The sequence below is a fragment of the Colletotrichum orchidophilum genome, assembly GCF_001831195.1.
Source record: "Colletotrichum orchidophilum strain IMI 309357 chromosome Unknown Scaffold_34.1, whole genome shotgun sequence".
NCBI lineage: Eukaryota > Fungi > Ascomycota > Sordariomycetes > Glomerellales > Glomerellaceae > Colletotrichum > Colletotrichum orchidophilum.
In genome coordinates, this window is record NW_019172990.1 from 145673 (window position 1) to 158859 (window position 13187).

The 13187-nt window shown below is 49.7% G+C and overlaps 5 protein-coding genes across 5 annotated transcripts; 2 read left to right on the top strand and 3 right to left on the bottom strand.

Moving 5' to 3' along the window:
• Window positions 1-140: 140 nt before the first annotated feature.
• Window positions 141-2294, bottom strand: CORC01_05017 (uncharacterized protein; the record flags this gene model as incomplete). Its single annotated transcript, XM_022616664.1, has 5 exons — window positions 141-486; window positions 544-1168; window positions 1225-1374; window positions 1429-1601; window positions 1672-2294. 5 exons carry the CDS (start codon window positions 2292-2294, stop codon window positions 141-143), a joined length of 1917 nt encoding a protein of 638 aa, XP_022476805.1.
• A 746-nt stretch (window positions 2295-3040) lies between these two features.
• CORC01_05018 (uncharacterized protein) lies at window positions 3041-4040 on the bottom strand (the record flags this gene model as incomplete). Its single annotated transcript, XM_022616665.1, has 3 exons — window positions 3041-3147; window positions 3208-3705; window positions 3764-4040. The coding sequence occupies 3 exons, from the start codon at window positions 4038-4040 to the stop codon at window positions 3041-3043; spliced, it is 882 nt and encodes a 293-aa protein (XP_022476806.1).
• A 570-nt stretch (window positions 4041-4610) lies between these two features.
• CORC01_05019 (FAD binding domain-containing protein) lies at window positions 4611-6384 on the top strand (the record flags this gene model as incomplete). The annotated part of the gene is made up of 5 exons (XM_022616666.1): window positions 4611-4976; window positions 5047-5401; window positions 5470-5626; window positions 5683-5847; window positions 5898-6384. 5 exons carry the CDS (start codon window positions 4611-4613, stop codon window positions 6382-6384), a joined length of 1530 nt encoding a protein of 509 aa, XP_022476807.1.
• Window positions 6385-6849: 465 nt separating this feature from the next.
• On the bottom strand, window positions 6850-9404 carry CORC01_05020 (fungal specific transcription factor domain-containing protein; the record flags this gene model as incomplete). The annotated part of the gene is made up of 7 exons (XM_022616667.1): window positions 6850-7091; window positions 7143-7364; window positions 7438-7621; window positions 7800-7896; window positions 8174-8366; window positions 8464-8976; window positions 9056-9404. The coding sequence occupies 7 exons, from the start codon at window positions 9402-9404 to the stop codon at window positions 6850-6852; spliced, it is 1800 nt and encodes a 599-aa protein (XP_022476808.1).
• An 825-nt stretch (window positions 9405-10229) lies between these two features.
• Window positions 10230-11381, top strand: CORC01_05021 (gentisate 1,2-dioxygenase; the record flags this gene model as incomplete). Its single annotated transcript, XM_022616668.1, has 3 exons — window positions 10230-10497; window positions 10572-11006; window positions 11071-11381. 3 exons carry the CDS (start codon window positions 10230-10232, stop codon window positions 11379-11381), a joined length of 1014 nt encoding a protein of 337 aa, XP_022476809.1.
• Window positions 11382-13187: the final 1806 nt, after the last annotated feature.

Sequence of the window (13187 nt, forward strand, 5' to 3'; positions counted from 1 at the left end):
CAGAATGACTAAAGAAGTTCAATCCAGAGTTCAAACCCAACCGTTGATTATACTAGTTCACCATTTATCACCATCTGGCGTTGCGAAAATAGGTTTGAGCACGAAATACGGTCTTTGATTTGATATATGTTTCATGTTATTCATCTTCTTTTAATCCCCTGAAGAAGCCAGTGCTCTCCACTTCTCTGTAACCCTCCAGTAATGCCCGAAGCTCTCAAATGTGGGAGCCTACTATCTTTGCTCTTTGTTTCCTCGAGATGATCCCCCAGTAACGCATTCTTCTCATCTGGGTGTATTGCGAGAAGGGCAGGGAGAGGAGAGCCCTTGACAATCTCAATATCTAAGCCGGCAGTCTCAATCATGACAATTACTAGGGTCAGGATAGAGAGCCCGACCTGGGCCGCTAGCAGCGTAAGCCATGGCCATCGAATCGAGACGAATATCTCCTCTTGCCAGGCACTACCGCTGACATTGTCGAACAAGAGCCTGGATGACGTTAGTTGTTATTCATGGACATTGCTATATGTATTCTCGACCACCTACGCATTAGTGAGTCCACTGGCAATGTTCTCTGTAAGGTTGCGAAGGGTCGTGAACAAGGCGTCATCCAGCTTCTGAGATTCGTTGACGGCGTTAATGCCGATTTCGGCTCGGGACAAGGCCGTACCGTAGATTTGAGTCCCGTTCTGGAAATTGTATCCGCCGGTATTGATGTAGGTACCCGACAGAGTCGAGTCGAGAATCTGAGCAATCTCGCCAGGACCCATTCCGTCGGCCACAAATTTCTTGCCCGGGTTGTCTGGCGACGTCAAATAAGTCGCGTTGCGGGTCGTGTTGTAATTTTCCACAAACACTTCTCCCTTGTTTGGATTTGTGTATGAAGCCACCCTTTGCGTAACGGGAAGATTCTCCTCGACCGTGACCCTGTACGTGTTCACACACCAGTGCAGCATAATTTCGGTGGCACGTAGTCGGGGGCCGTACAGCACGAAGAAGTTCCAAATCTTGGCTGCCATGATGTCGGTGTTGTTGTACGATAGACTCGGGCCGCTGGAGATATTCAAATTGCCGTACCCATAGCTCCGTTGCAGAGTCAGGCCGTTGGGGAGCGTGGAATTTGTGCCCTCTTCGAAGGGGTCTCCATCAGTCTTCAGTAGGTCTGTGACATCTGGGACAGATTAGTCAGATGAGCAACAAATATAGTGGTGTGGCAAGCGACCCTACTCTTCATGTCGACGCATACGGCAAGCGAGGTGAAGTCATCCCAGGTACAGTTGTTTGTTCGGCAGCTGGCTTGATAATACGGCATTACCTCTGTAGGTGGGGTGTAGAGACTTCGAGGAATAATCTGGTTGATCGGGAACATGATATCTCCTGCCAAAACGTCAACGTCGAGGTTTCAGGTATCAAATGAGCGAGATGACCAACTTTGAGCATTGCCGTTGGCAGTCACCCAGAAATACTCATTATTCCTCAGAGTGAGTGCGGTTTCGTTGCCAGGAATGGCAACTTGACGAGTAGGGTAAGTGACAACGGATTGTGTCAACGTTGAAGTCGCGATTCCAGAAACCAGGATCACAGCTGAGAGAATCCCCACGAGTCTGCAACACCTCGACTCATCAGTACTCCGCTGTTCAATCACACTTCCTTGGCTTTGGTTGGCCCACATACCGGCCCTTGGTCCTGAGCAGCAACTTCAAGCTGCCCCATGGCCCGCGGCTGGCTTCGTCAAAGACCGCGAAGTCGCCCAGTGGTCTTGGCGACTTGTACCAGTTCCACTTGTACTGCGATAGGCTTTCAACCACTGGGAGAACGTACGAAGTGCGACAGAATGTGGAGATGAAGGCGACGACGGTGTTGAGCGTCAGACCGAGGGGCCAGTTCGGCAGCGGCTGGTTATCGTACGACCTCAGCACCGTGACGAGGACGATTACGCAGACAATGCTGATCATGCACCATATAATCTCCTGCCACCACCCTTTCAGCAATTGCCATCTCCGTCGCGGAGGTCGTCTTGTGTTGTTCCTCGTCTTCTCGGCGCTGAACATCTTTACCAGCTCGTAGTCCGTCTCACCGCTAGCAAAGGTCGACTTGGAGGGCAAATCTATCCCAACCTGTGTACTCTGCTGTTCGTCGGAGGTGCGCCTGCCCTCGGGCTCGTGATCCCAGTCGTAGACATGCGTATGAGCGGATGAGAGTAGCAGAGCCTCGTCGTACCCAAGCGGCGGAACATATGATGGAATCGGTTTCCGCCGCACTTGCCGCACATCGCCGTTCTGATCTCTCGGATCCATCACAAAGAATCACCTGCCACTTTGCCGCTCCCACGCATCTGGATGGTCGGCGTCTTGGTGTTGCCCTGTGCTGCAAGCTTACTATGTGTATCGAGATCGATCTGAAATTCTAACCCCTCATCAGAAATTCAGGTCTTGGGGGGGCCGGGGGTGTTTCTACTCCCTTATTTAGACTTGAAAGCTCCCAGAAACCGTCGTATTTTACCAACACGAGGGGTGCCTAAGTGCGAACTTGTGGAGTAAGCACTTCCCCAAATTAGTGTAGATCACCCACGCACTGTTGGATCCTTCATGCTGCGAAACATCTTTAAAATAGCTGCCTGGGCGAGCTGACAAGCTGGGTCTTATTGCTCGCCACTCGCTACGGAATAGCCCGACTAGCGCGGGGTACAAAGCCACTTAGAAAGTGGCTGATTGTCACAGAGAAGTCGACATTGCTTATAGACAGCCATTCCGTAGGTCTTCCGGGGCGTCATTCTTCGTGGGATTGCACTGATTTTACGATGGCTCGAAGCCTTCTTATCAGCGGCATATCTGGGGACAAAATAGACATAAATTGTTGCTTGAATGTAGTCCCTGTTCAACGGTGCTGTGGTCGAAAGTGGAGACCTAATTCGCAGGGAGTATCGTTGTGGGATTTTCCTTGATTTGGTGGCAGCAGTATGTTTGGCTACCTTACTCGTCGCTTTCTATGAGCACTTATCTAGCCTATTTATTTACACTTGACAAGCTCCTTCTTGCGAAATCTACGCAAACTTGACACCGTTCCTGGGGGTCCCGATATTAGTGATAGTGACTTCCACCTGATTTCCGGGTGTAAGCCATTTGGGAGGCTTTAAGCCTGCACCGACACCTGCCCAAGCCTTCAAGTCAGTCATAACGAGAAATCACCGGGTGGAGGCAGACCTCTTACCTCCTGGGGTACCTGTCATAATGACCGAGCCCTTTTTCAATGTCGTTCCAGACGATAGGTATGAAATGATGTAAGCACAGTCGAGGAGAAGATCATCAACACCCTGACTTTGCCTCAGTTCTCCATCAACCTTTGTCTCAAGATGGAGCGATTTGGGATCTCCAACAAGGTCAGGCCGAACAAGACAGGGTCCCAGAGGCGCAAATGTGTCGAATCCCTTGGAAAATCCCCACTGCGGTACGTTTCCTGCGAATACAGCATCGCGCTGTAGCTTTCTTGATGAAATATCGTTACCACAAGTGTACGCGGCAACATAGTCCAGCGCATCTGATACCGATACATCCTTGGCGTCTTGTCCGATGACAAGGCATAACTCGCCCTCATAGTCGGCCTGGTCATCCTGGCAGATCTTGGGAACGACTACATCTGCCCCGTGGTCTAGGACAGTGGTGCTGGGCTTGAAGAAAATGAAGGGGAATGGCGGGGCTCGCGGCCGGCCTCCCGGACTACTCAAACAATCAAGATCATACTTCTCCCGTCGTGCATCAAAACTCACTATGAGTAGCATAGTTTAAGCCAACACATCTGATGATGGGCACGTCTTCCTGTGCTAAGGGGCCGAGAAGAGTTTTCACTACCACAACCTCATCGGTGACCTTGGTTTTCCCAGAGGTGTCATAGATGTCAGACCCTTCAATAGCTTTTGCCTTTAATTTTGTCTCTTCCGTAGTGTTCCCCAAGTCAAATTCGGCATGAGGAAGTATGGGCTCTCCTCGGAGTACTCTTCCATCGCTTGCAACGAATCGAATGAGTCTTTGCCACGCTACCGACATTTTGACGAGGTGCAAGGAAGAAGTCGTCTAACAATAAGTGGACAAGGAATTTCATAGATTATGCTGATGCCCACACAGAAAATCAAATCGGTTTTGTGACGATGATACTACGCATCCCATTGTGCCCCGTGCTATCTTGGTGTCGAGAAATGCCGTCACGCGAGCCGCTTGATAGTGGATTGGAATCGGGGATAGAGAAATCTCCCCGCTAAGATTTGCAGCGACATTATGACAGTTAGCCTATCCGCCTTTAGGGACGATTCCGACATACTTCAGCCGGGAATCATTACAGCATGGAGGTTTGTGGGGGAAGATCACCAAATGCGGGGATCCGGGGAGTTGAGGCATAGTTTATCAGGGAGATTGCCATCTTCATCCCATAGAAAGGGGCACGGGACGCAGCCGACGTTTGTTTGTAAAGGCTTGAAGCTAAGGGGGCCCTTTCTCATATGAACCATCGGTTGCGAGCGGACTCCCAATGAGGTAGCACGGTGATTAATACTTTGAGTCGAGAAAGATCTTCCCGTCTGCACATTGAACCTCGCTCTACCTCACCTCAAGCTATTTCAAATGCCCGCGGCAACGGAAGTCAGCTGGCCTGTCTCGCAGAACCTGTTTGTTCGAGCTCATAATTCCGACAGCGGGACTGGACAGCCAAACGGCCATCTCGGCGAGGAGCCGAACAGCAAACAGCACGATGGACGCCCTGGCCACCAGAGACCACTATCAACATCATATCCTTCCAATAGCCTCAATTTCCTTCGAGGCACAGATTTCAGAAAGGACGAACAGACGTCAGAGAATGGCCAAGCAGCATTGATGACTCTTGAAATCCTCGTTGTTGGAGCCGGCCTTGGGGGCCTTGCAACCGCAGTCGCTCTGGCTAAGAGTGGACATAAGGTTACCGTCTTGGAACAGGCTGCCCAGTTAAATGAGGTAAGGTCTTCTGCAGCCGACCTCTGGAACATTGATTGAAGCTAGCGGAATCATCTTCTCATAGTGATAGGTTGGTGCTGGCATCCAAATCCCGCCAAAATCGAGCAAACTCCTCCAACGATGGGGGGTTATGGACATCCTATCAGAACAGGCTGTGCGGCCCGACGGCATATCATTCCGTCGCTGGGATAACGGTCTACGCATCGGCTTCACTGATCTCTCAGAGTCTTTCATCGAGCTCTGCGGTGCGCCGTACTACGTCGCTCATCGTGCTCACCTGCATTCAGCTCTCTATCAGCGAGCAAAAGATCTTGGTGTTGCGGTCCGTTTGGATAGCAGGGTCTCTAGCTACAACCCTCACATACCATGTGCAACACTGGCCAGCGGTCAGACTTTTTCAGCAGATCTCATTGTTGCTGCTGATGGTGAGCGCACCTACTTTAGTCCCTGGATTAACGGGTTTAATCAAGGCTAATATTTGGTTGTGACAAAGGCGTCAAGTCCGTGGCCCGAAACTTGCTCCCCTCCAACCAAGTTGGCGGGCTGAACTATACAGGGTTCGCCGTTTACCGAGCTACCGTGGATGTCGGCAAGATGAGAGCAATCCCAGAGATTGCCTGGATTCTCGAGAAGCCCGGATTACATGTCTGGTAAAGCTATTAGCAATCGAATTCACTGCATACAATGAGCTAATAACCAGTGATAGGATTGGCGAAGATCGTCGCGTCATGACTTACACCATTGCTGCCGGTGAATCTTTCAACATGGTGTTATCTCACAAGGAATCGAGAGATTCCTCTACTTGGGAGCAAAAGACCCAAACAGAGATTCTTGAAGAGATGAGGGCGGAGTTCCGAGGTTGGGATTCGCAGTATGTCCCAAATCCAAAATGCATTCACTCAAATTGCTAACACGTCATAGACTTACAAAAATTATTGAACTGATTGACACCACTATCAAGTGGCCTTTAATGACAGGCTTACCTTTGGAAAACTGGGTTACGGATTCCGAACGTCTTGTTATTCTTGGCGATGCCGCACATGCGATGCTTCCCTACATGTCCCAGGGAGCAGCCATGGCAGTCGAGGACGGCGCCGCTTTGGCTGTTGCCCTCAACAAGATGGCAAGTCTTGAACAACTCGGTCTTGCTCTTCGGATATTTCAAAAAGAAAGGAAAATAAGAACCTCGATGATGCAAGAGGCAAGCATGGTGAACGCTCTGTTGTGGCACTTCAAGGATGGCCCCGAACAGAAGGCTAGAGATGAGGCAATGCGTCCTGAAGTCGAGGGTCGCAAGTTTTCGAGCAGTCCAAACCAGTGGTCTGATCCCCTTACACAGTCATGGGCTTATGGTTATGATGCAGAGAACAAGATGCTGGAGCAATGGAGACGCGAAGCTGACGCGTGAGAAACTTTGTCCTGGAAACACTTCAAGGTTTCGTATTACAACAGATTGTGTGGAGAATCTGGGCAGACAGCGAGAGTATCAAAGGAAACTTTCATTGAGATGTAGCGTATTTCGAAGTCCAGTTAGGAAGAGAGACGTCCTTTCAACTTTCCGTGTAAGCTACATGTAAAATACCAAGGTCTATTGACACTTAAATTGAACACTAGCTGGGGAATCCAAAGCTGTACTAAGATGGCTTTGAAGGACTTCAGGGCGACTGGCCCCTTCTGAAGTATGGGTGCATGAGTCGTCCTCAAGCATATCCACGTTAATAACTACAATAGTAATCCCTCTGATGACTCCAATCTTGTTATGAGAGGGAAAGACTTTCATTCGGCCGCTGTGCAGATTTTGAAGCAAACAGGACACTTAATTTGCAAGAATGGACTTCGTAATTCAAGTGACCAATACCAAGTGTCTATTGGCCTACCAAAACAAGTCTCCTGTAGCAAAATCGTCCATCAACTCGGACATTGAGAAGTTTGCGCTAGTGTTGGGGAAATCGTTGAAGTTGGGAGGGAAATGGTTCATCAGGTTTGAAAAGGCTTCATCCGTTCCTGCATTCGACGGTATTTGCGTGGCCTGCGTATTGTTACCTTCATCCGAAGGAATTGTATGGCTTGGTAGCATGTCCCGCACTTCCCGGGAGGCATCTTCACGTCCCGGAACTTCGCTGAAGTCAGTCTTTGCATCTTTCCTAAGCAGGCCCAGTCACTCACTCATTTGTAAACTCTGTACCATGAAGATCAACGTTGCTGTAAATTTTGCGCACTTTTCCACCATCGGGTTCTGGATGTCTAATCGTGCGATGCAACTGACGGCGTTTTTCAGTATTTCATCCAGCCGTATAGCCGTGCTTGTGTAGCCTTGGTCGAAGGGCATAGACACATATTTGTCCTCAACCAGCTTCGTCGCAACGATAGTCAAAGAGGCATTGAAAGCTAATGATGAGATCAGCCAGTATTCTCGCAGAGTCTCAGGCATGCGAGCAGCTCACTAAAGTACAGGCTGAACCACCATGCTCCAAGAAAGGAGAAAGCAGGCTGTACATCGTTTGCGAGTTTGCAAGCTTCAACCAAGCGGATGATAGCTTCCGCAGAGCGCAGGCACACTGTTCTGCTAAGATGCCAGGCCTGTTGGAGCGTGGCGACTTCTTGAGGTGACTGGGGGCTCCCGTCGAGAGATTGTAGGCACCGGTCTAGTATTGGACGATGCGATAGTAAATGCAAGTTGTGATATCGGAGTGACAATATCACACGGAACTTCAACAAAATTATCCTCCCATCGGGGTTGGCGACTTTACTTGGTTCAACAAGCTGCATCGATAGAGGTAAAGATGCTTTCCAATCTGCTAGCTTTTGCCCGATGTGTATCACCTTAGCCACAGTGTTCGTCAATGGGATGGTCGATATTGACCCAATGTTGCTTTCGTAGAGATCATCAATGACGGCGGCGGTAACTCCGTATAGCGTTCTAGAGAGACAACAGTAAGTCAAAATCAAACCAGAGGGAGAATGGGCGATGAACGAACATGCATGCGTTCCAAAATGTAGTGCTACCTTCTTCGCCAGACCATCTGGAGATCTCGGATGTCCTGGGATGCGATACGAAGTGTCTTGGTAGAGGTAACCGAATATAGTTCTGCGGAATGATGGGGGGGCGGCCAAAGGTCATACTCAATGTTCTATACGTGTGTTGAATAAACAATCCCATTGATCTGACATCTGGAGTATTCTTCGATGTTACTGACCTGTCAAGAACGACGCACCCATACCATGTGCGTATTCTGATCTCCCGTTCGAGTGGATCGAATCTTTGAAGGGCCAATTCGGATTGGAATCCCAACTCGAGCGCAGCTTTTACAGCAAGGCCGTGTATGGCCCATGTTTGGATCGACCTCTGGCTTCCCTGAAGGTACTGTGACATAAGGAGCATAGCCTGGACTTTCAGAAGACTAAAGTTAGCTGAAACGAATGTTGCTGAACCATAACACCACAAGATGAGGAATGCCTCGCAGCAAGGAAACAGTAAAGACGATACCTGCTTCTACGTTGGCTCCAGTCATCATATCGGTCATGAATAGTGCTTTGGCTCGCCGGTAATAGACCTCTGACATTGCCTGCCGGTCGCCTAGGCCGACTCCGGAAGCGTTCATGGTGCTGGTAGCCATGGCAAGAATCATGTGTAATAATGCACGCCAGGCGATTTTCGCATTTTGCATGCCACCTGCTCGGTAATGCGCATAAGCTTTCCAGAAACTTTCTTCGTGTATATAAGGGAATAGAAGACCCGTGTCACGGAAGAACTGGCGTACGAGGCTGACCACTTCTTCTTCCGGTGGCAGACGGGATGCCTCAGAGGGCTTCTCCAGTTTCCTTATGTCGAAGGAGTCAGTGACCGGGGACCGGGATCGGGAGACAGCCAGAATGTGTTGTTGTGCATGACTTGTAGGTGTTGAGGAAGTCCCACCCTGTTCATCTCTCTGGGTCTTGTGCAGTAGGTGGTCGAGGGTGCGGCGGATAATCCTCGTGAACGCAATATTGGATGAAGGCCCTGGGCGGTAACAGAATCAGTAGAAGTTAAAGGAACATCCAGGATCACAACCACCGAGTCTAGTCTGTTCTTGTCATACCGAAATACGCCCAAGTCTCATCTGTGGTGAATTCAATAGTACCGACGCCGTCTGTTGCGTCTGGGGTAATCCCCTGCGTAATGCTCCCATCCTCAACATTCAACGACTCCTCGGGATGAGTGGCTTCTGATAGACCACCGGTGTGACCGGAAATGCTACGTGGGAAGAGGACATGTTGTTTCTCATGTGGAAACGAGCTGGGTAAGAGTCTCTTTAATCGACTGACTTCTTCTTCGACATCAGCTAAGCGATTTTCGACTTGCTCGAGGTACCTAGTCACAGAGTAAGACAAATTCTTCAATGGTTGTTTTGAAGATCCACCAGACGTACTGTTTTGGTACCAGCGCATTGCTTCCACCCGAGTTGGCTGCGTAAATACATTCGATACCTTGCTCGACACAAGCGGAGCATTGAGGCCTAGCACCGTCGCACTATTTCCAAGAATTTCTGATTAGTTTTCGATGACTATAAAATCAGTCTCGTCTGGTGAGCGGGATCTTTCCGTCCAGGCGAGATCTAGCAAACTGGTTCCAAACGGCGAAGTTGTCCGAGGATATCGCACCTACCCTTGACTTCCGAGAGCGACATGCGCTGCAGGCAATCGGAATCCGCTTCCGCTTCCGAGTCGACGTGCCTGTTGGCCCCGGAGTGCTGCTATCCATTTCCCGGGGAAGTCCTCATTCAGCTGACAAGTTGTATGGCACGATACGGCATAGACAGGCAGAGGCGGGGATTTAGAGAGACAGGTGGTCAAGTCCCCGGTGTAGTTGAAAAGGGATGACGGGGAGTTAGGGAAGAGGAGCGAACTCTAAAAGCCGTACGCCTCATACTTAAAGGCTGTGCGGCGCCGATTAGCGTAGTGGTTCGTGTCCTACCTAACTAGAGCCTCCGACCTTGCCGCTTCGGACAAGGCCTTAACTCCCCGTTTGCGTCTGTATTGCTTTGTAACATCGCCATCCCGTCGACGGTATTGGCGAAGCGCGGTCGATGTTCGCACGGGATGGGAGGTCAGCAAACGCCCGTTGGTCGTGTGCTTTTCGACCAAGTCATAAACACATCTTTCCGACACTGAATCAGTGCTAGTCAAGAACCGTCCAAGGAAAGAAACAGCAATCAGTCCCTTGTCAACCAAGCAAGGTAACATCGTAGAATACTGAAGATCCGAACTTGAGCCATGTCTTTGAGAACGGTCACAGAGGCTTCGCACCAAGCCGAGGTGGCTGAAGATAACATCGCAACGATGTTGCGCGCCGCCGAGGCCAACCACACAAAGCCTCTCTGGCTCCAAATGATCAAACTAAACCCCCCTCTGCCCAACCCACGGTGCACACCCCATCTTTGGAAGTATTCGGAAATCCGACCCACCCTCTTGCAAGCGGGTCAACTTGTTACTGAGAAGCAAGCTAAGCGTAGGGTGCTAATGCTTGTGAACCCTTCCAGAGGTACGCAGCCCGTGTCAATGGAGCTTTAGGCATGTTATTCTTGAATCTGTTTTGTTCCTGACTCAAAAACCCAGATGCTCCCTTCACCACTGACACTCTCTACGCTGGGCTGCAGCTGGTCATGCCCAATGAGACAGCACCGGCGCATCGACACACGGCTTTCGCCATGCGCTTCATCATTGAGGGCAATGGCGGCTTCACTGCCGTTCAGGGCAAGCGCATCCATATGGACCGGGGAGATGTAATCTTGACCCCCACTTGGAATTGGCATGATCATGGAAAGGATGGGTCCGGCCCGATGATCTGGCTTGATGGCTTAGATTTGCCCAACTTTACTCACTTCCCTGTTCATTTCGTGGAACGTTTCTCCTCTCCACGATACCCGGCAGACAATGTGGACACATCTCAGTCACCCATCGTCTTCTCGTGGAGTAGGATGAAAGCAGCACTTGATGCTAAGGAGGGCCAATATGCCACGCGAAGTTATCTTCGTGCAGATGAATCTGAAGGTACCGTACCTGCTAAAAAATTCGTCCTATCGCCATGCTCTGACTGACTCACACTATGCTCCAGTCAGCGAGGTTCTAGGTGGCCGTGCAGCCCGCTTGGCCTCCGGTGCCAAGTCCCCTCTGGTTCAGGAGACTGCTTCATCTGTTTACCATGTCATCGAGGGCTCTGGGCGTTCTCGTATCGGTGACACAGATCTCATCTGGAAGAAGGGAGACACTTTCTGCATTCCTTCGTGGTATGCCTATGAGCATTTTGCGGATGAGGGACTTGAAACAGATGTATACCTGTACCGTTTCGATGACATGCCCATGCTGAAAAGTCTGGGGTTTTACCGCTCAGCTGACATGGATGTGGAACGTCTTGTGTCGACCTAAGCGGATTCGTTCATTTACATGTTTACTTAACGAAATTAGAAGAGTATGTTATGACATGAAATATGTATCTGAAAATTGAGGGCTAAGATAGGATTCACAAGCTAACAAAGTTTGCTCTTGTGCGCCAGAGAACAATTCAAGGACAATTCAAGCACAAAGGCACCTTGTCGCCAGCAATGTGGTGTCAAAGATTCTGCGTGCCAATGTTGATAGATGACATGCCATCTCTATCTCCATCGCGTCAAACCTGTCAAGTTCAATGTAAATTATGTTGTGGCCGTCACGACTCGGCGCTAGACTATTCCTAATTGCTGTCCGACGAGATGTTTTAGACGAAATTCGTACATCTCTGTATCCCGTCTGACACACCATCCTCTTAGCCTAAGAAAGAAATGCAGTCTTCCGAATGATTATATCACTTAGAAATAGAGGGAAATTACCGGTAGATACACCGCCTAGAGAATTCCGGCCATGGTACCAAACTGCGCATCAGGGCCCGTCAGTGCCATCCAGCTGGTCGCCACGTAAGAAACTTCGAACCGACGAATTCTTAATGAAGTCCACCAAGAATACAATATGGCTTGCTCGAGGTGACATAGTCTCCATAGCGTATTTAAGTAGGACGTTTGCCGAGCAAGGCAGCCTTGTGGCCAGCATGCCATATCCAACGCTGACCTACATCCATTTCTCTGGTGATGCGAGCCCGTATCCAAGGAACAGACATCCAACCGGACGTATTAGACCTCCAATCATCACAGTTGGCAACCTTAAAGGAGGATCATATCTTACGCCGTTGTGTTACATAGCTCGATTGAAAAAGTAGTCAGCTCATGCGCCTCCGTTGGGGAGGCTGATCATTAAATCAATTAATGGATCGATCCTGAGTAACCCGACATCTCGAGCACTCCATAACAGTGACGGGCGGCTGTATACCACCGAAACCACGATGGAGACAAGGACACTATAGCCAATGGTGGAACTAAATACCAAAGTTGTGACGATCACCTGTGGCGCCGCAAGAAGTTGTGTAGGCTGAATCTAGCTCGATGCGGCAAGCTTTCAGTCCGTATCGACGTACGACATCGAGAAAGAGCGCAGTCTTCGCTAGTTTCCTAGTTCTTTGGATCCTGAATATCCTCGCTGGTTGGCGTTTTCAAGTTCGGCGAAGGTCGGGCCCAAGGGTATACCTTTGGAATTGTCGCCAGTAATGGGACTAAGCTCGACTTCAGTAGTATTCGGCGAGGTCGTGGGAATCTCCGGTAGCATGACGAGTGATTCGACAAATTTTATTAAGGTCAGCGTCAATGGATCGCGGAAGTAGCATCTCCAGTCGCCGACGCCGTCTGCTACAACTCCCGAGATGATCAGTCTCATAGATGAGCTGGCGGCTAGAAGCCCATTATGGACAATCATTGCCCTTGCTAGCTAATTATTCGGCAAGACCTCTCCAGCGAAGCTTGGTACCAAAGTCTCAATAAGCCCGCCATTAAGCCTGCTAAGAGCTCTGGACGTTCCCAAGTCATTGAATATCAATGCTTCCCCTGACCAAAGGCAGAAGACGAAGAACATGACAAGAGAAATGATGATGGTATATCGCGTATTGCTTGCGAAGCTGATGATGTCAATAAATTGTTCAACCCGAGTACATCAATCACGCTTAACAAGACGCTCGACTCCATTGTGAAATCATCCGATGTTGACATGATTGAAAATCTACGACGCATGATATTGGAGGATTTTATGCAAACCTAGTTCGATTGTTTGGAAAGATGCTTTCACGGGCTCTTGCTATTTCCGCTCAACACC